Source organism: Bos indicus, chromosome 23, assembly GCF_029378745.1.
Source record: "Bos indicus isolate NIAB-ARS_2022 breed Sahiwal x Tharparkar chromosome 23, NIAB-ARS_B.indTharparkar_mat_pri_1.0, whole genome shotgun sequence".
NCBI classification, from domain to species: Eukaryota; Metazoa; Chordata; class Mammalia; order Artiodactyla; family Bovidae; genus Bos; species Bos indicus.
The window spans coordinates 22,110,679-22,132,465 of record NC_091782.1 but is presented as its reverse complement, the minus strand read 5'-3'; the positions used below and the strand labels follow the sequence as shown (position 1 = coordinate 22,132,465).

Sequence of the window (21,787 nt, the reverse complement as noted above, 5' to 3'; positions counted from 1 at the left end):
AATCAACACTGAAAAGAATTGAGCTATTAAGCCATGAAAGGACATCGATAAACCCTAAATGAATATTACAAAGTGAAGACAATGTGAAAAAGCTATGTAGTGTATGAGTCCAACTATATGACATTTTGAAAACCACAAAACTAGGGAGAAAATTAACAGATGGGCAGCCTCAGGGGTTGGAGGAAGGGAGGGACGAAAAGCACAGAACACAGGAATTTTCGAGAGGTGAGAGACTATTCTGTCTGACAGCACAGTTATACATTTGTCCAAACTCATAAGCTGTCCAATGCCAGAGGTGACCCCCCAGTGTAAACCATGGACTTTGGCCGATGCTGTGAGTGGAGGTGCACTGCCTGTAACAAGTGAACCACTGTGGGGTGCACTGATGGAGGGGAAGGCCGTGCATGCCTAGGGCAGGGAGGATGCGGGAACTCTGTGCTTTCTGCTCAACTCTGCTGTGGTTCTGAAACTTCTAAATAAATAAAAAAAAAAAAAAAAAAAAACTTTAAAAAATTAATCTGGTAACAATGTGAAATAGAAGCCAGACTAGGGACTGAAATAAGAGAAATCATTAAGAGAATACATTAACACTTTAAGCAAGAGACAAGAACAGGAAGGAGAATCAACACTGGCAGTAGATACAAAGTATTCTGCAACAGTGACAAGTCTTTGCAAGTGTCTATAACCTACTCTGCTAGATACACCACTGCAGATCTTGTGTACAAGAAGCAGGTATTAACAGTAACAAAACATGTGACGTTTTCAAACAAAATACATATTTTGGAATACCTTTCCAAGTTTACATGATAAATATACACAGTGAAAATCAAACAATACATAATAAATCACTTCCATGTTTTAGCTAAGACCTCACTCTTATACCTAAGAAAAAAAAATTTTTAATATATTTCAACTGGGACACTATGAAAATAATAAGTATAACTGTTTAATATTTGGTTTTCTCACACATTATTAGAAATAACTGATTAAATGCTATATCCTTACTGAAGTGATGGTATAACTTTCTCATGAATGTAAATTGGTATCAGTTTGAGTAAAATCTTAATTTCCTATTGATCTGCACAAACTCCTTCCAGAAAACTCCAAGAATTTCATAATACATAATGAACACTTGTTAAAAATCAGTGTCAGTGACTCAATGTGGAGATACATTTTTCTCTACACTGATAAATAATAATTATTTTTCTGATACTGGAAGAAATCACCTCACCTTTTTCCTCATGCTTTGTGGGAAAATACTTCTTCTCGGTACCTACCAGCTCAGGCTTTGAAACTAAAAGGGGGAATAAAGTTAATACTTTAAAAAAAAGATAGTTTTAGAGCACAAAGATAATTATACTACTAAAAGCAAAAGTTAAAAAAATAATGTAAGATGAAAACACGGTTTACCAGAATGAGCAGTACACTGCAATCACTCTGTATCTGACCCTGAACCTGCCACTGTCCCCTTGAGTAAGGGACAGCACTATGGCTGAGCTCCTACTCTATCAAGGGAAGGCGTTCACATCCTCTGCAACACCACTGCTCAGGAGAACTTCCTGTACTGATGGAAATACTCTGTTTTTGTATGGTCCAATACTGACCACTGACTGAGACCTGAAATGCTGCTACTGCAACTATGGAATTAACTTTTACATTTTATTTAATTTTAATTAATTTTAAAAGCCCAGTATGACTAGTGGTTAAAAACTCTCCAATGCCAGCTTCTATCGAAAATTACCTTTAAGGTATCCTTGCTCTGAGATAAGGTTAGCAAACACAAAGCTGAAATTATGGAGGAGGGAAGGACTTGTGTTACTCAAAAAAAAAGCAAATCTTTCAAGGAAAAAAAAACTGGACTGCACATCTTAAAAATCAGAAATTATGGGTTAGAATTTAAAAAAGTAGAGTCAGATTATAAAACATTAACTCTGGAAAACACTTCTAGGTACTCATCATTTATGCAACTGTTTAAAAAGGAAAAACAAAACTCTTCCAGATTGCTTAAGCATTATCACACTCTTTGAAGAATATATAAATAAATCAGTACTTGTTTGTGACACTGAAAAATGGATTGCATCTGAAAACTTATCAGCTAGGTAAATATTTAAGATTTAAGCTTAGTCAATTTTCTTAACTCAAAATGTCATAAAATATCCAAATTATTTTCAAAATCCCAATTTTATATGGTTTATACTTTTAAAAAATACTGACATATTAATACACATGAACACTCAATTTTCATAGATTTTAAAAAATTATATATAGTGTCATAGCATTTAATTTTTGCTACCAAAAATAAATGATTTACAGAAGATCCATTTTCATCATTTTAGAACTTAAAACTATAAAAAACAGAAAACTGAATAATCTGTTTCTTACTTACTTGGACCCTTAGCAGGTGGTGGTGGTTTCTTTGGTTTCTATTAAAATAATAATTGTGAAAACAGTAAAACACTTACATATTAAATATTTATAGTTAAATTCTGATCATAAATAATCTAAGTTACATAAATACCTCTCCTTACCCCATCCCTGCTAGAAATTATAAAATGGTAAGATTCAAGCAACTCCACAAAAGATTACAGACAAAAAATTTATCCTATTAGAACAAATGCCTCTTTGATCAAAATTCAAATATTTCAAAAATTATCACTGACTTAGATGAATTTAAAAAAGCTTAATGATGAGCAGAAACATTCTTCTTTCTCTCTCCTATTTTAAGATTCCTATGCACCATTTTACCTCTCTTTACCTGGCAGGGAAAGAAAGATACTTTATTTTAAAAGAAGAGGAATACCTAATAAATACAGAGAGCTTTCACTTTTGATTATTCAGGACTCTCAAAAAGAACAAAAAGGCAAAGGTCTATTTTTTAATTTATTAAAATTCTCTTGGGTTTAGAAGCATTCATTCATTTTTGCCTTAAAAAACTTGAAACACATTTCTAAGTTTGTGAATTTGGTTTTTCCAAATTAAAAATAACTGATAATCAATACTCCATGAACATCTAATAAAAGCCAAAAAAAGAAAATGAGCTCATTAACAAGAGTATAAAGTGTGTAAAAATAAAGCACACCTGAAGCCTGTTGAATTAATAATGAATGAAATTTAGCAAAGGAAGAATCTCAGACAGTGTAAGCTTTCATACATTATCCTTTTGTAATTTACTTTAAATAAAAGACTGCAAAGGTTAGAGATTTCTGCACTGGCTTAAATTAAATATGGCTTACTGCCTTGCTGGGGTTTGCCAGCTCTCTGTGTAAATCTTTTCCTCTTGTTTAAAAATTCATTAATCCCTCCATAGGCGAAAAAGAGGGATCAAACTGTATAAAACTAAAAGATCATTGACTCAGTCTCACATTATTCATTGTGAGAAGTGAGATCAATACATTAAATCCTGTAAGGAGGCTAAATAAAGCCTTCTCACTGTCCCAGAAATGCAGTGACAGAGTAACAGTAACCAACAGTACCTTAAAATAAAAATTTTCCACAAAATTAAATATAATGACTTACAGTCAAGTGCTAACTTGTCTGAATAGTACAGCCAGTCTTTTTTCTTTTAATCATAATAAAGTAATAAAGTCTAAGTTAATTTTTAGTCAAAGGAAAAGAAAAACAGGAACAAAACACAGACGTGATACACTGTTTTGTTTCACCATAATTCAAATAATTTTTACCTGATTATATAAATCTGAAATTCCTGGAAAACTACTCAGTAACTATGTAAAAACTTGTTTTTTTAAGAAACACTGGTAAAAGGTTTTTTAACTTATCATCATCACTAAAAAAGAAAAGCTTACAGGAAAGTCCTTATCCAGTTCATTTATCTGAACAGCAAAATTGTCTGGAAATACTCCTTCTTTACCATTCAGTTCACCCTTCCACCAGCCAGTTTCTCCAGTCTCCTAAACCGCAAAATGAAGAATAAAAATAATGGTTATGTCTACATAAGAAAAAAAGTTAGCAACAAAATAAGAAAACACTGAATTCCATTATTTTTATAAAGAAAAAATAAAGACCTAAAGCAGACTTTGAGATCCTACTAAAAAAATATATTTCCCCACAATATGAGGGTAAAAATAATTTCCAATACATCAGTTATAACAATAGACAATAAACATTTGCTTAAAAAAAACCTTTCTGCTCACTTACTATATGCCAGGTTCTCAGGTCACAACAAAAAATATGACAAAGTCCCAGGTCTTTCATAGTTTACCTTCTAGTGTGAATGCAAGACTACTGAAAAAATATTTCTATGAATACATTAAGTTACTCACTGAAAAACTTGCGAAGTGTCTTACCTTACTTATCAACTGTATTATCTCCCCCTCTTTAAAAGTCAGTTCATCTTCATTAGTACCTTCATAGGCAAATAGCGTTCTACAGTATTCCTTAGCTAAAATGAAAAACGTAAATAAAGTTTACATATAAATTACTTCTTTCAACAAATACTTATTAAGCCTCCATTTTGTCTTAAGAAATGAATACTAGAAGCTTTTAGAGATGGTTTCAATAATTTTAGCCAATTTACTTCATGCTGAATTAAATAACAAGTTTCATTAATCATTCATTCAAACAGTTACTATGTGCCTACCTGTTCCACGCACAGTTCTAACTGTACTGGATATATCAATGAATAAAACCTCCAAAAATCTCTGACCTCATGATGTTCACATCTAGGAGGATTTAATACTCTGATGAAGTAGTACAATGTAACAAGTGTCTTCAACAAATCTAATAATATATTTGAGCATGCTTCACTCAACATGAACATTTCATTAAAAAACTTACCTTTAAGTTTACCTTCAGTGTCTGTTTTTGTTATCTCCACACTCTGAGTTTTGGATCCTAGTGACGGTGTGATTAAAGGCTAGAATAGAAAGGACAGTATCGTCTACTTTAAGTTATAACAAAGCTAATAAGGTTAAACAAAATTTCCATTAACAATTATCTAGCTTTCCCTAACAGTACTTATAGCCAGATTAGTAATATAACTGAAAACTCTGCCATGAAAATGATAAATATCTGAAAAGCTATTTAAATGATAGTCTAGAACTTCTAGTTTTAAAATGCTGTCTTAAGGATAACAAACATACTCTGATACCCAAAATGCTATGATTTTAGAACCTCCAAAACAAATAAAAACAGCATTTGAAAATGTACCATGTACCAATCTCTAAGCTAATAAGCACTTTACACGCCTTGCAATTTAATCCTCAGAACAATCAGAATAAAGTAGGCACTATCAGTCACCCTTTTTATAAGTTAGAAAGCAGTTAAATAACTTGACTACAATAAAAATAATTTAGCAGTGCAGCCCAGATTTGAACCTTCAAAATTCAACTCCAGAAGGAGGGCTCTTAAACGACAGAACTGAACTTCCTTACCATCAGAGAAGAAAAGAAAGTCTTTATACTTACTTCAATGCTGCTATCAGAATGAAAACATTTAGGTAATGTTACAACCCTTGTAACTATATAGTCTAGTGGACAATTTTCCATTGTAATCAACTACAGTAAGCCTTTCATCATGTCTTAGTGTTTCCTTAAGTTCTCTCCTCAGAAGTAACACTACATTTGACCTTAGATTTCATTAGTTAAAAATCTGAGCATACTGCTAACTGGTAATATCATTGTACATTCTATTTATCTTTTAAAATACTCACTTTAATTTCTCCTAACTTTTCTCCATTATATCTTCCAATCTGGTGTTGCCTACAAACACACATGCGCTCCCTACTTTATCAATTCCTAGGTCAGTGATCAAATCAAGTCTTGGAAGGCCATCTTACATGGTAATCCTGAGAATACCCTCACTTACAACAACTCTTTACTGAACATTATCAATGGCAAAGGAGGGGCTTCCTTGGTGGTTCACTGTTGAAGAATTCGCCTGCCAATGCAGGGGATACGGGTTCAATCCCTGGTCCGGGAAGATCCCACATGCCATGGAGCAACTAAGCCCGTGCGCCACAACGACGGAGCCCACGTGTTCTAACTTCTGAAGCCTGCGCTCCTCAAGCCTGTGCTCTGCAACAAGAGAAGCCACTACAACGAGAAGCCTGTGCACCACAACTAGAGAGCAGCCCCTGTTCACCCCCAGTAGCAAAAAGCCCACACATCAATGAAGACCTAGCATAGCCAGAAATTTTTAAAAAATGGCAAAGAAAAGATTACCAGTGTAATCAATAATCAATCAATCAATAATCATCCTAGCATAGCCAGAAATTTTAAAAAAAAAGGCAAAGAAAAGATTACCAGTGTAATCAATAATCAATCAATAATCATCCTAGCATAGCCAGAAATTTAAAAAAAAAAAGGCAAAGAAAAGATTACCAGTGTAATCAACAATCAGATAAAGTTATTCAACATAACCATAAGCTTTAGAGTTAAAAAGGGACCCCAGATCATCTAGCCTAATATCCCTCATAATACAGACAGTGCTTCTAGACATTCCTAGCTGTTACAGGACTATATAGCACCATCCCAAAAAGAATTCTAATCTGTACCTTTAAAACCAAGAATGAATTAGGCCCATAATCCTAATGTCAGACAGTCACACAGCTAGGAGAGGGCAGAGGAGAAAGTGTAAGCTCTCTTTCCCGAACCTAACATTATTATATAGGAAAATATGTAACAGGCTGGGAAAGGAAGGAAAAAAAAAAGTTGAAACTAACCATTTTAGGAGAAAACTTCAGAATATATTTCACCAACCAAAACAGTCTTAATAGTGAAATGTAACTAAAAAAGACAAGTAAACACTAAAACATTTTCAAATATTATGAGTTAAATAAGACACAACAAAGGAGAACCAGAAGGGAAACAATACTTTAAAAGTCAAGGGACAAGCCTCCTGAAGTTAAGTACTTAAACTAATCTCCAAGGTGTTAACACCAGAAACAAGACCTGAAGTAAACATCCTAAAGACTGTAGCTATTTCCCCCCCAAAGTAAAAATTTAATGATTTATTTTAAAATCTCTTATTAGATGGTACATTCTCTTTATTTCACAATGCCAGTGAAATGCTAGTAAAAAATAAAGTTCTCCATACATCTAGGGCTAATGATTAGTAGATTTCACCACTATTAACAATCCAAAAAAAAAAAAAAACAATCCAGAGAAAAATTAAGCAAGGCCTAACTTAACTTAATATCTCACTGTGAATTCATTTTAAAATGGCCCATTTAAGGGCTACTTCAAACTGAAAGGCAAAACATAATTTTAGCTTTAAAAGGAAAACAAAAATGTATTTGCTTTTATATTTTTACATTATAATAACTAAAAACTTAAAAATTTCCACTAAGAAAAATTTGTGTTAAATTTACCCCCCATCCAATTTTATAAGAATCAAATGTAAACATTAAAGGAAGTCACTTAAGCTTAAAAAGTTTCTCACAGTTTCTCATTCATAACCTATCACCAGCAATCTCAAAAAAAAAAAAGGAAGCAGAATTGCAAACTAATTGTGACATTTTTAAAACTGCTTAATGAGAGAATGAAGGGGGTTAATCTAAGGAAAGCACATCACTACTACCTTCTCTGGTTTTTTCTCCTCTGTTTCACTACTGGATGTTCTTGTTCTCAGTTTCACAGAGCCTTCTTTAAAAATATCTCCAAATCCAATTCCTCGGATTTTCTTTGGCTGGGTAACTGATCCAGGTGCAGTTTCAGTCCCGTTCCCCAGAGAGAAGGGTAAAGGTGAGGTAGGCCCAGTCAGAGCAGTTTCTGAAAGGATAACTGGTTGTTAAAGAATGACACCTAAAATCACAAAAGCCTTGACATTCCACTTCCACAGGATTTATATCCTATACCTCCTAATAAAAAAATGGTAGAATAAAAATAAAATTGCTGAGTAGTAAAACTATCCTAATCACTTTATACTGATTTTTTTTTCCTATATTTAAGAACAATTTTAGGTATTTCTAATTCATAAAAGGCCAATCAGAAATGCAGGAAATCACAGTATATCAGTTTCTTAAGAAGAGTACGTCAAAATTTACAGCTCCTTTACAAAGATGACACAAGACACAAACGGTAAACGTGCACGATATGCTCAGTGAGCATTCAATGTACTGAACGAACAAATACATCAATGCTGACTTAGTTAAATAATAATGTTTATATTTAGAATTTCCCTTTACTCACTTCCATTTTTAAATTTCAGATTTGGGAATACACTGGATCCATGGGAAATGCCATCAAACCCATATACCACTGCTCGTATTTCTCACAGGGGTGAAAGTACATGAAAAGACAGTTTTACAGGCAAGGCAAAAGGACACTCTAAACAACAAAGGCTAAGAATATTCGACAAAATGAAAGGGCAGTCACTTTATTATAAAAACTGAAATATAACACTTCCCTAGAAAAGCAAAGCTTTTCCTGAAATTGACTACTAAAAAGATATTAATCTTGAGGTTTTTATATAGAAACCACTAAGTAATAGAATAGATTATAAATTTACCATGTTCCTATTAAAAAATATAAAAAGGGGCTTTCTTATACCTTTTATTCCACAGTTCTTCAATGAAAACAGAGGGCATGAAAATAAATTATTCATAAAAGCTCAGGTAATACTGTCTACCTACTGTCTAGAGTCAGAATTATCTTCTTAGCAGTAATAGCCAGAGTTTAACTGGTCAAACCACAACACATCCCATATACTTCATTCTATCTATTAAAAGAAGGAGTGTAAGAAGAAGCTATGTAAAATAAATGCAGTGCATATGGCATTCCAATACTACAAACAAAACAAAAAAAAACATATTTTATAATGTACAGTTGGTAATTCCTGTAACAGTTATCTGAAATAGATGCTATTTTACTGACTGAAGAAGACTGTCAAAACATCAGTTATCACAGAAGATGTTATATTTCATTCTCTAAGACCCAATGTGTAAGATACCAAATGCTTAAATTAAAACTCAAAGGACATCATGTCTTCAGTAAAGTTCTAAAGATCTTATAAAGTGCTCACTTCTTGGTACTTACATCAATATGCAAAATCTTTCTGCCTGAAAATTCGAGTTTTAAAAAAAGGGAAATTACAGTGTACTTCAACCACTGACTTCCCACCCCATAATCACAAAGCTCCACATTTAGAATGCACTGTTATTGTAAAGGGGTTAAGCAAGCAAGGAAGTACATTTTTAACAGATATGATTCTGCAAGGTTACTAAAATTCAAATAAGGCTGAATAGTGCAAGGAAATGCCCAAAGTATTATAATTATGAAGTAATGAACTACATCCAAATTTAAATTCGATTTTCTTTTGCTACTGATCCCTTATGGACTTTGAATTTCATACAATATTTTAAGGGCTCAGTTTATATGGCATCATAAAGACTATTTCACTACACACTTTAATTCACACTAAATTCTTTTTTTTTTTTTTCACACTAAATTCTAACATTAAAAATAAACATCAATAGATACAATATCTATGACACTTAATACCAATATGTGCCTGAAGTAATTCAGGGGACAGGGTGCAAAGTAGTAACTGTCCCTCCAACATTCCTATGTTGAAATCCTAGCTCCCCAAGTGAAGAGGTGGGCCTTCAGAGAGGTGATTAGGTCATGAGGGCAGAGCCCTCACAAATGCGATTAGTGCCTTACAAAGAGGCTCCAGACAGCTCCCCTGCCTCTTCCAACTTGTGAGGACAAAGTGAGAAGTCAGCAACTATGCACCAGAAAGGAGCCTCGATCTTGGACTTCCCAGTTTCCAGAACTGTGAAAAATAAATCTCTGTTGTTTTGAATGCTACCTAGATTGTGGTATTTTGTTACAGCAGCTCTAATGGACTAAAACAATAGTCTTCGTATCTTGACTCTACACTGTCTTTGAAATAAAAAAGCAATATCAACAACCTTAAGGTTGTATGTCTATACCTCATTTTTATGAATCTATGTAACCATTATAAAACTGCCAAATAACACGAATGTACAAGTGTGAATTCCTGAACATTTTCACTACATACTTTTCTATAAAGAAAAATATCTACTTATCCCTATGCCACCACTTATGAATTTAATATCTCTTAAAAAAAAAAAATCTCTCCTAAATCCCTCAGCAGTTCACAGATGCAATTCCAAGTTTGGGGATAAAGCTTTTTTGATTATACTTTTGAATGGTCTCTAAATGACAAGGTCACAAAATAATTAAATTACATTCTGGCTGCACATGGAAAACAAACTCTATTAAGTGATACAGAAGATCAGAGGAAGAGTCTTTTAAACTCATAATATTTCAGAAGTAGTCAGGCCGTTTGCAAACTCTGATCACAACTGTATATAAGTAGACCTTCAGTGGGAAGAAATCAGGTAACGTAAGCAGTATCGTTTCATAATAAGGGTAGTATAAGTTTACTTTGGGTTGAAGCAGACATCAGAAGGAAAAATAGTAAATTACCTAGAAGGGAATAGCTACCCACTTTTGCCTGGAGAACCCCATGGACAGAGGAGCCTGGCGGGTACAGTCCATGGGGTTGCAAAGAGTCAGACACGACTGAGCGACTAACATTTTCACTTTAAGTCCTTGTCATAAATTGCTTTTTTTAAAAGTAGATAAACTAAAGCTCATAGTTCAAAAAGACGAGAGACTAAAAATATACAAAATGAACACTAGTCATATACAAAATTTGTTTAAATCTATTCAAATTTTTAAAATAGTCTACCTGAATCTTCCTGGGCTTCATGAGTGTCATCATCTGTTACCTCTAATTCTTTCACAAAATTGGAGGGAAACAGTCCCAACTTGTTGTTCAGGGTTCCACTCCACCAGCCTTCTTCTACCTGAAAGAGTTCACAACTCAAAAATAATAATAGTTTCTCTTAAGTTTTCACTTCCCCCACAGAAAAATTGAGCTACAGAAATGAACAGGCACAAAGTTAGTGGTGCAAAATAATCCCTTTAAATCTATAAGAAAAAACAAAGGGGAAAAAAATTTTTAAGTAGATTAAATCTATGTGGATTGAATTACTCATACACGGATTAATCAATAGCACTCTGCAACCCTTCCACAATGAGATCTTATTAATAAATCACAGAACAGAAACATGCCATCCAATCTGAATTCTGGACACACATAACTAACAAACCTAACAAAACAGTGTTCTCTGCCACAAAATTTGGAATGCTGTGTCCTGCAGCAACAGGAGGTAAGCCAGTCCCTTATCTTGTATGAGTCCATCTCATTCGTAAAATGGGGATAAAAATTCCTATCTCCTTAGGTTGTTCAGAAACTTAAATGAAATAATAAGTTTGAAACACTCAGAATGGTGTGTCAGGCATAATATGAGCTTGATGAACACTGTTATTATTGCCACCTGGTAGCAATAAACCAGAACTGCCTTTTATAAACACATTGGAATTTAACAAAAACTAGCGATAAATTACACGTTATCAAACAAAATCAGCTGCGGTGGCAATACTTGATATCAAAATATATACTCTGAAAATGGCATCTTTAGCTGCTAAATAACACTTTGATATTCCTTTAATGATAAAAGCAGATATATGAAAAACTATTTTTGAAATATTTTAAAATCTTATTCTAAGATATTAAAATGAGGCAAAGTGTTTTGGGGTTAATATTTGAATGTGATAATTCAAACAAAACAAAGCTTTTACATTCTGCTTGCAAACATCTCTGCTGTGCAAAAGGTAAAAATCCTTCTGTTTTTATGGCTTGTGTCTAAAGTGAATTCAGAATCAAAGAAAGGTTTATATGCTCAGCTACTTAGATTACATCAATTTTAGCTTAAAAAAAAAAAAGAGCTTATTTTATTTTTAAAGTCAAAGATACAAATTCGGTACACAAATATTAGGCATACCAAGGATGAATAAAGCTTTATTTCTACAATTAAACAACCTTCCTTTAGGTCATTAAAGATCCACTTTAAAATCTGTATCTTAAAAAAAAAAAAACTGGCAAAATAAATTTTAAAAATTAGTATTCTTACAAAGCATTTTTCTAATACCCAGAGCATTAATTCTAATTGCTGCTTTATCTCTAACATGTGTTTTCCTTACCTCTTCACTAATATCAATAATATCTCCCACTTTAAGCTCCAGTTCATCCTCATTTTGTGGAATGTATTCAAAGAGAACTTTACACTGACGCTTCTTGGTCTCTAAAGGAAGTCACATAAAAAAATTAAGAAAGACCTTTAAAACAAACAGTAGCAGCTTTATTTACACACAGTGTTTACTGTCACAGGATTTGTATGTATGAATGAAAACCGAACACGGACGCATTCTCAACAGCACCGTTATCTGTGCCATCTAGGCTCCCCACCCTAGAAGCGCTTCCTTCTCCTAAAATGAATTCAAGCCAACTGCAAATAAGGTAGCTCTCAGAAATGAAATCAGATCCAACTGATTATACAAAAGTAAAATTTCCACTGCCAATTTGGAAACTAGAAACACAGACTTGAGACACTATTGGCATAACAAATTTATCACAGACACGTCCTTCGAACCAGTGATTTTCAGACTGCTTCTTGATCAAAATCTAGGAATACTTTAAGGCACTAAGTCAAGAGTATCTGTGTTTAAAAAAAAAAGATACAATGCACAAATCTAAAATGTATTTTATCTTATTTAATAATTTTTCTGACAAAAACACAAGTGAAGACAAAAATAATTTCACTGTAGCGTTTTAAACAAGCTTCATTTATTCAGAAAAGTAATGATTATATAATGTAGGACTTCAAAAGATGTAACTTGATTCTTTTTAATGAATATCAGTATCTTTTTAAATAATTTAAAGTTAATAAAGAGTATTAATTAGCTCCTCTGCCCCTAAGCATATGTCAATTAACTTCAAACAACCTAGTGATATTTTAATCAAAAGCTTTGTTTTTGTCTTGTCTTTCACACTAGCATAATTCTCCAGTTTTTTTTCCAAGATAGTATGCAAAATTATTTGCAAAGGAACTTCTCATTTTTAAAAGGAAAATCCACATTGGATAAAAATATCTAAATAGCCCCTACCATTGCCACAAAATGTGAGTCATTTATTTAAAAAAGAAAAATTTTTTTGTATGATTCTGTATTTTTATACAGCTTACTCTTCAGTTAGAATGACTGCCTATAATGAACTTTTCTATTAGTTGGCAACACAAGTTAAGCAATTTGGAGATTCTTCACATTTCAAATGGCACATACAATGTCTACCCATACATACTGGTCAATAAATATTTACTGAATTTCTAAAATGTATCAGAACCTTTGCTAAGCACAAAAGAAAAGAAATTAAAGAGTAAAACTGTCAATAAAAGGATGTGTAGCATTCAGTCGATTTTTTTAACTAGTATTTTCTTAACGTAAGTAACCTCCATACAGCTTTTTAGAACTACAGAGAAATTAATGATAAAGTATTTCTTTAAATCAGTATTTTATAAGTAAAGCTATTAATAAGCAAGCAAATAAAGAAGTGTAACAACAAAGGCAGTGACAAATTTTTATGTACCAATATTACTCCAAGTCCTTCATAAATACTTCCCACACAAAAGAGCATAAAAACTTGCTAAGACATATTTTATCAAGGAGAAACAGGAACTCCTTCCCACTGTATCAGGCTGCTTTCTTCACAGATTACAGTGCTTTACCATAACTCATGTACCCTAGTCACGTTGGATCCTTATTCTCTGAAAATACCATGGACCTGCTTATCTTTATGGGTCTTTCAAAGGCTGCAATTCTAACTGCAATGCCATACTCTCCAATTTTTATGTGAATGATATGTCCTACATAAAGAAGAGCTTAATGACACTTTATTTGATGACTTGGGTACAGAATTGCCCTTTCATTTGAATCTGAACTGCACATTATGTATGTTTCTAGTCATCAAGCAAAGAGCCAACTCATTGGAAAAGATCCTGATGCTGGGAAAGATTGAAAGCAAAAGGAGAAAAGGGCAGAAGAGGGTGGTTAGATGGCATCACCAACTCAATGGACATGAATCTAAACAAACTCTGGGAAAGAGTGAAAGATGGGGCAGCCTGGCGCGCTGCAGTTCATGGGGTGGCAAAGAGTCAGACGTGACTTAGTGACTGCACAACAACAAGTACGGTTCTTAATAGTATAAAATACTGCAATGACAAGTACAGACATTTACAGAGCATTTCTTATAATATTTACTTAACATGTTAATACTTTGAAAACCCTATAAGGTAATTATTACTATCATCCTTGTGTTAGAGTAACTTGGCATTTTCCTCTGTTAAATTGTGAGTTTTGAATCATTATCCATATCTAGTTTTTATTTGGCAGATTTGACTGTCCACATTAACACTGCTCTTATGGTCTTCATACCCACAGGTATTACAGTATTCATCACATGAATGTCAAATAATTTCAGAAAAACCTTTTCGAAATATTTTTTATTTTCAAATGTAAGTCATCACAAATGGGAAGTATTTCATGGTTCTTAAAAAAAAGATCTAAATATTTAGATCAAACAGAGTTCTTAAGTACTTCTTATATTATTTCTCATTTAAGAACACTTTTAATTTTTTCCATCAAATGCTAAAATGAAGAGCATATCATACTCAGAAGTTAGAAGCCTGAATGCCAAAATTTCAGCGATAGCAACAAAAAGATTTTTTTTTTATTTTATTTTTAAACTTTACATAATTGTATTAGTTTTGCCAAATATCAAAATGAATCCGCCACAGGTATACATGTGTTCCCCATCCTGAACCCTCCTCCCTCCTCCCTCCCCATACCATCCCTCTGGGTCGTCCCAGTGCACTAGCCCCTAGCATCCAGTATCGTGCATCGAACCTGGACTGGCAACTCGTTTCTTACATGATATTTTACATGTTCTGATCCACTTTTAGTTCCATTTAGTTCTGGAAAGTAAATCGTCAAACTTTATTACAGCATTTTCTAATGTAAAAAAAATTTTTTTATCAATTTCTTTCTCCAGTAAGCAAAGGCAGTCATCAAAAGTAAAGAAACATCAAGACTGAGCCATTTGCTACATGGCTGAATTTTTTTAATTTTTTTTTTATCCTCAGCAATAAAAAAATCATATTAAGCCAGTAAGTGAAAATTTTAAGCTACTCAAGATTCTACCTATACTGCTGAGATACACACTTAAGATCATCAAAATCTTAGAAAACATTATCATCATCACTAGCATGAAGAAAAAAACTCATGTACTTAGGGATGAAATATCATGTCTAACAACATATTTTCAACAGATATATAAAGCCAATATAACAAAGCAAGCTTAGGTGAAGAATATACCACATTTAGCACACAATTATTACTTCAACTTCTCTGTAAGACTAAATTTTTCAGAATAAAATAAAAAATCAAAACACCTTACCCCATTCATATGAAAGGTTGCAGCCAGGGAGCAGTCATTTGAATGAGGTTTTATTCCCCTTCTAAGTCAGAATATTTCAATGTCAAAGAGCAGAGCCTGAACTACTAATATGCCCCTTCCTTTTCACATGTATGCTGCAAAGATGTATCATCAGTGACCATACTTTGATGAGATTCAAAAATTTATCTTCTTCAGTACTGACTCAAAATTGGGAGGCATGTTACCAAATGTTATCTGAGAATCAAACACTATGTGGATTATATTCTAGTCAACCAACTTTTAATGTATCATCATTTCTTTCTATACAACTACCAATGATTTATCAATATTAATCTCAATGCATCTTTTGCATTCAAAATAACTAGATGGAAAAATCACTTCTGTAGCATGAATTCCCACTAATAAGGAATACAATATGCCATGAGTAGATTCATATCTGGTATCAAGGTTTTCCAAATATAAAGTGGAATATCCACTAATATTCCACACTGCACATTATATACAACTGTGATGCTCAAAGACATCAATTCTTTACTCCAAGTAAAAATATTCTACACCATTATATCTGTGCCCGATTTTACAAGGGTCTCAGCAGTGATTCCATTTGTACATGTTTTTGCTATAAAAGAGTAAATTGGTTCTATTCTATAATTTTAGCAACTTTTTACAATCAACTTTGTCCTGGAAAATTTTCTGTGCTCAATCTAAAAATAACTGTCTTACTAAAGAAGATGCTTAATTTACATGCAATAGCAAAAGTTTCAATGGTTTCGTGACCAGACTTTGCAGAAAAAAATATAAAGCCAACGTTTTTTGGCTTTGGAGAGAAAAACAGCTAACGATTCCAGTCTCCAGGTATCTATCATATTAACTATGTGAACTTTTCCTTGTGGTTGCTTAGTCAAAATTCAGCACACATGCAGATTCACTTGTCTTGGCAGAGATTTGAACTGAACCTTCACAATGCAGTGTTTATCATTATCAACCTTTACAATGGTTTGGGGTTTTTTTATATTAACAGTATTGATTAAAAGAGTATATACTACTATTTAACATTACAATGAACGACTTTGAATAACCGATCTATTTCATTAACCAAGGAAATGATGCAAACTAACGGTAACAAAAAAAATCTGATTAAAAAAAAATTAGCTGCTTTTCCTGGAAAAGTAATCTGAAAGCAAAAACAACCTGCATCCTGTTTTAAATGTTACTTAGCACACCAAGTGACTAATTTAGTCTTTGCAACACATGCACTTAAAAACAAGTTATGGAGGAACCTTAGGAAAAAGCCTAAGCCTCTTGGCACCAACTATATAATGGTTTCTCCTTCTTACAAGAAAAATGATGGACAGTGTTCTCAAAGAAGGTGAAGTTTAGTGTCCTTTCCTATTAGGAGACAAAATAAACTTGAAGTCCTTTGTCTAGCCTCCACTTAAGAAGTATGTTCCTTTATAGCTCAGTAGAGCTAAAGAAAGTAGTATATATATCTTACAACAGACAGAGATCATAAATAACTATTTTATGGGTCTAAAATTCTCCTTGTGCACAGAAATTCTAAGTAGAGATTCATGTATAGCTTGCGGAAATAACTCCGTTATCTATTCCTCAATCTCCAAACAGTTTCAGAGTCCAGGACAACCAGAACTACTAAACAGTCCACCTTCGGGCAGAAGACTGAAGGCAATGTGAGTGATATCTAAATATTGTCTGTACACTGCACTCACTGGGAGAAAAGAACAACAAGTAGTACCTTTTAACTGGTCTGTCTCTGTGTCATGAAACCTGTTCATTTTTATGAAAACCTATTTTTATTTTATGAAAATAATCAAGTGTGATATAATCTAGAAAGTAGAGATTTCCCCTAACTTCACAGACAGTAGCATAGAAAATAACAGGTTTAAGATATGAGACTATAAAAATCAAAAATAATCTTACATTTATGAAACATATATAAACAAAATTTCTTTATATTTTAGGCTACCTGGTACACAAGGTAGTAACCAGCATCAAACACAAGGGACCCCAATATCAAAGAGACTGGTGTGGGGAGTGGCGAGGGAGGGAGGGGAGGTGGGTTTAAAAAAAAAAGAATGATCGAAGATAATAGTGGATAAATACTCATTTATAACTTATTAAATCAAACTGAACATAGTATTCAATCTCTAATGGGGCCTCAGGTTTACTATGTTAAAACACTATCTGCTCCCAGGCTTGAAGTACTTCTTTGAGTAACAGTCTTTCCAAAGACTACGTTTTTGACAACAGCAATATTACTAGTCTTTTTATTTTTTTTAAGCCACTTTTTCACCAGCAGTAAAATAAAACTCAAGAGTCTAAATGATCTAAGGTCATAAGACAGATTCAAATAGTGTCTGATTTTAAATGTGGTACTCTCCCTCTATATTAAACTCGTCTTTGGTGTAAACATATTTACACCAAATACTTCAAAGGCACTCTGCTAGGCCAACCACCTTGGAAAACTGAATATCCATGTTCAGATGGCTAACCACTAAAGAAAATGTATTATCAAATGCTTGCATCTATACTGCTTAAGGATGAACAGACATTTTAGCATCCCATTTAATATTTAATAAATAATATTCAAGTAAATTTAAGGCAAAGGATTAACTATCCAACAGAGCCTGTAAGACCAACAAGAAAACAAAGCCTTGTATCTCAATTTACAATTCCTACAGAACAGCTCATGCTGGATTTCCAAATGAAGACTGACGACATGGGCCCATAACTAGTAACTGAAGAATAAGTAGGAAGTTTCTGTAGTCTGCTACAAAAGGTTGATTTTTCTTAATACAACTTATGAACAGTTAGTTATAAAACAAACGTCTATTCTGATTTAAATGAAGAAGAAAATATTATTTACATACTCTTCTTAATGGTTTTGGTTTGTGGAAGTGGCTGAATTCCTCCAGGCAGAAGTCCATAGGTGCTTATTCGTTGTACGAGATTTGCTACATTCCCGTGCCTTTCCCGCCTGATGGGCAAACTGTCATCCTTGGATTCTGTCTCTTTCTTAATTTCCTACAAAAGGGGAAATCAGCAAATAGGCAAATTAAGCTGTATTTCATTAAATTAAACCCTCAAATGCAAAATACCAAAACCAGGTATATTGATTATTATATAAAACAAAGTATCAACAGTTTGCAACCTTTTTCTCTGCCCATACATATCTAAAGAATATCACACTTTGGTTACAGCTCCAACAAAATGTTATTTATGGACACTAAAATTTCAATTTCATATAATTTTCACATGTGATTAAATACTGCTTCTCATTTCATTTTTTCCAACTATTTATATAACTCTTAGCTGGCATTCTCAGTTCAGTGACACTATAAAAACAGGTGGTATTTAGATTTGGCTCATGGGCTGTTGTCTGATAAACCCTGTTCTAAGTCACAGGTCTAAGAGAAGATAGGTAAATCTTCATGAAAAGAAGTATGAAGTTTTACTGGAAGACATAAAAGAAGACATAGGAAAGAGAAGTCATGCCATGTTCAGATGTTGAAAACTCATTATCATAAAGATAGCATTTTTCCCCTAAAATTGATACAATGCAATTGAATAAATATGTCACAGATTTCGGAGAGCAATTAAATAAACTAGTTCTAAATTTGTAGAGAAGAACAAATGACCAAGAACAGCCAAAATACTTCAATGAAAAGAAAGTGAGGGGATTTTTTTTGTTTTAACTAAGAAATAAAGAAAAACCATACGATACTACGAATCAGAGTGTATTGGCACAAAAACAGACACAGTGATAAATGAAACAAAATCCATAAACAGAAAAACGATTTACAACAGGCAAAAAGGGAGGGAAAATATTAATCTTAAAATAGATGATGCATGCACTGTTTCACATTTAGGTGGCAGGGAATCAAACTGGATTCCTGCCTCACACATTTAATATTAAAATTAACAGTTTCTGTTCATTAAAAGTAACCAACCACAAGAAAAAAGTAAATCCCTAACCAGAAGGTATTTTTCACAACAAAGAATCTATATCTCCAGGTGTTTATGTCTACTGCAATGTTAACGAGTTGTTACTCTAGCTGGTAGGATTTCAGATTATTATGTTTGATGCTTGCTTTTTTGTGTTTTTTTAACAAGGCATATCATTTTGCAAACAGAAAATTTTTTCATTTTGGAATATCTGTTAAATGATGAGAAACTGTGAAAACTATTAAAGTATAAATCATAGAAGACACACAAAATATTTCACACTGTAGTGACTGCTTCATTTTTACTAGTAATGTATGTAAGGAAAACAACTTCAATTTGCTACTAATAATAAATGACACACCATATGAAAACTTCAGTTTTCAGATCACAGTAAGTATTTTTCAAACTAATAAAAATATGAAATCTATGTAAAAACTAGTAGCTATAACCTCAACATGCCAAAGAGTACTAATTTTGGATTCTCCTGAACATCTCATGAGCTACCTACATTTTAAAAAGATAAATATCGTATCTCTGAAAGCTACTGTTGCCTCTCTGGTACAAGAGACCAAGAACCTGGCTTGATATTCAAATCTTATTCCTCTAGGAAAATAATTCCAGTTTGACCCAATGTGAGACAGGAGACAGATATCCGGGGTTTAAATCTTCATTCTATCCTGTTCATAGGCTAAATAGATATTTGTGTTATCTTTTAACAAAAATTAACCATATAAACAGGTATGATATACAGGACAATGACAATGTCTACCACTTCTAAAAATATAAATTTACAACATACTGCTCAAGATCTAGAAACATTTTGAGGACCTTCAATACTCACTGAGAAATCAAACCCATGAATATTAGATATAATATATCTTCTGAAGACAAAAGACACGAAGAGAGGAGGAAAGTAAAACAAAAAAAATATACAATCTACAGTAATATGGAAAACTCAGGTTTACAGCCTTCCACATACGCAGTGCCAACTAAGCCATTATCAAAAGTACCAAGTGACTTTAGGGTCTAAGCAAAATTACAAATAAGGTAAGGTCCACTTTAGGCTCCACCCTGCTCCATCTCTGGAACCTCTTCCTGTTACAAATTACTACCACCAGATACACACACACACTCTCTCTCTCTCTCTCTGTCTCTCTCCAATCTCTCTCCCCTTTCTCTCCCCCTTCTCTCTCCCTCTCTCTCTCTACTCTAGTCCCTCATTCCTGGACACATAGTGCCTCGAAATTATTCTTTGGCTATCATCTTAAATAGCAATTTTATAGAGCACCTATGAAGGGTCAGTAAGGCTTCTACTGTTTCTTCCTTCTGCCCTTTATTTTGATGCTGTGAAAAGCGCTGCACTCAACATGCCAGCAAATTTGGAAAACTCAGTAGTGGCCACAAGACTGGAAAAGGTCAGTTTTCATTCCAATCCCAAAGAAAGGCAATGTCAATGAATGCTCAAACTACTGTACAACTGCACTCATCTCACATGCTAGCAAAGTAATGCTCAAAATTCTCCAAGCCAGGCTTCAACAATACATGAACCGTGAACTTCCAGATGTTCAAGCTGGATTTAGAAAAGACAGAGGAACCAGAGATCAGATTACCAACATCCACTGGATCATCAAAAAAGCAAGACAGTTCCAGAAAAACATCTACTTCTGCTTTATTGACTATGCCAAAGCCTTTGACTGTGTGGATCACAACAAACTGTGGAAAATGCTTTAAGAGATGGGAATACCAGACCACCTTACCTGCCTCCTGAGAAATCTGTATGCCAGTCAAGAAGCAACAGTTAGAACTGGACATGGAACAACAGACTGGTTCAAAATCAGGAAAGGAATACGTCAAGGCTGTATATCATCACCCTGCTTATTTAACTTATATGCAGAGTACATCAGAGAAATGCTGGACTGGATGAAGCACAAGATGGAATCAAGATTGCCAGGAGAAATATTAGTAACCTCAGATATGCAGATGACACCATCCTTATGGCAGAAAGTGAAGAGGAGCTAAAGAGCCTCCTGATAAGCGTGAAAGATGAGAGTGAAAAAGCTAACTTAAAACTCAGCATTCAGAAAACTAAGATCATGGCATCTGGTCCCATCACTTCATGGTAAATAGATAGGGAAACAGTGGAAACAGTGACAGACTTTATTTTGGGGGGCTCCAAAATTATTGCAGATGGTGACTGCAGCCACAAAATTAAAAGACACTTGCTCCTTGAAAGAAAAGCTATGACAAACCTAGACAGCATATTGAAAAGCAGAGACATTACTTTGCCAACAAAGGTCTGTCTAGTCAAAGCTATGGTTTTTCCAGTAGTCATGTATGGATGTGAGAGTTGGACTGTGAAGAGGGCTGAGTGCCAAAGAATTGATGCTTTTGAACTGTGGTGTTGGAGAAGACTCTTGAGAGTCCCTTGGACTGCAAGGAGCTCCAACCAGTCAATCCTAAAGGAAATTAGTCCTGAATATTC

At 33.7% G+C, this 21,787-nt stretch overlaps 1 protein-coding gene across 1 annotated transcript in view; it reads right to left on the bottom strand.

Moving 5' to 3' along the window:
• The window catches only part of CD2AP (CD2 associated protein), an 86,273-nt gene that overhangs the window by 23,237 nt on the left and 41,249 nt on the right, over window positions 1-21,787 (bottom strand). Inside the window, exons 3-11 of the mRNA XM_070778079.1 lie at window positions 18,231-18,384; window positions 12,036-12,136; window positions 10,678-10,795; window positions 7,537-7,727; window positions 4,795-4,873; window positions 4,305-4,399; window positions 3,804-3,908; window positions 2,387-2,423; window positions 1,232-1,294 (exon numbers count right to left, since the gene is read on the bottom strand). Of these exons, the coding sequence (XP_070634180.1) occupies window positions 1,232-1,294; window positions 2,387-2,423; window positions 3,804-3,908; window positions 4,305-4,399; window positions 4,795-4,873; window positions 7,537-7,727; window positions 10,678-10,795; window positions 12,036-12,136; window positions 18,231-18,384 (943 nt within the window). The remainder of the gene's footprint in view (window positions 1-1,231; window positions 1,295-2,386; window positions 2,424-3,803; window positions 3,909-4,304; window positions 4,400-4,794; window positions 4,874-7,536; window positions 7,728-10,677; window positions 10,796-12,035; window positions 12,137-18,230; window positions 18,385-21,787) is intronic.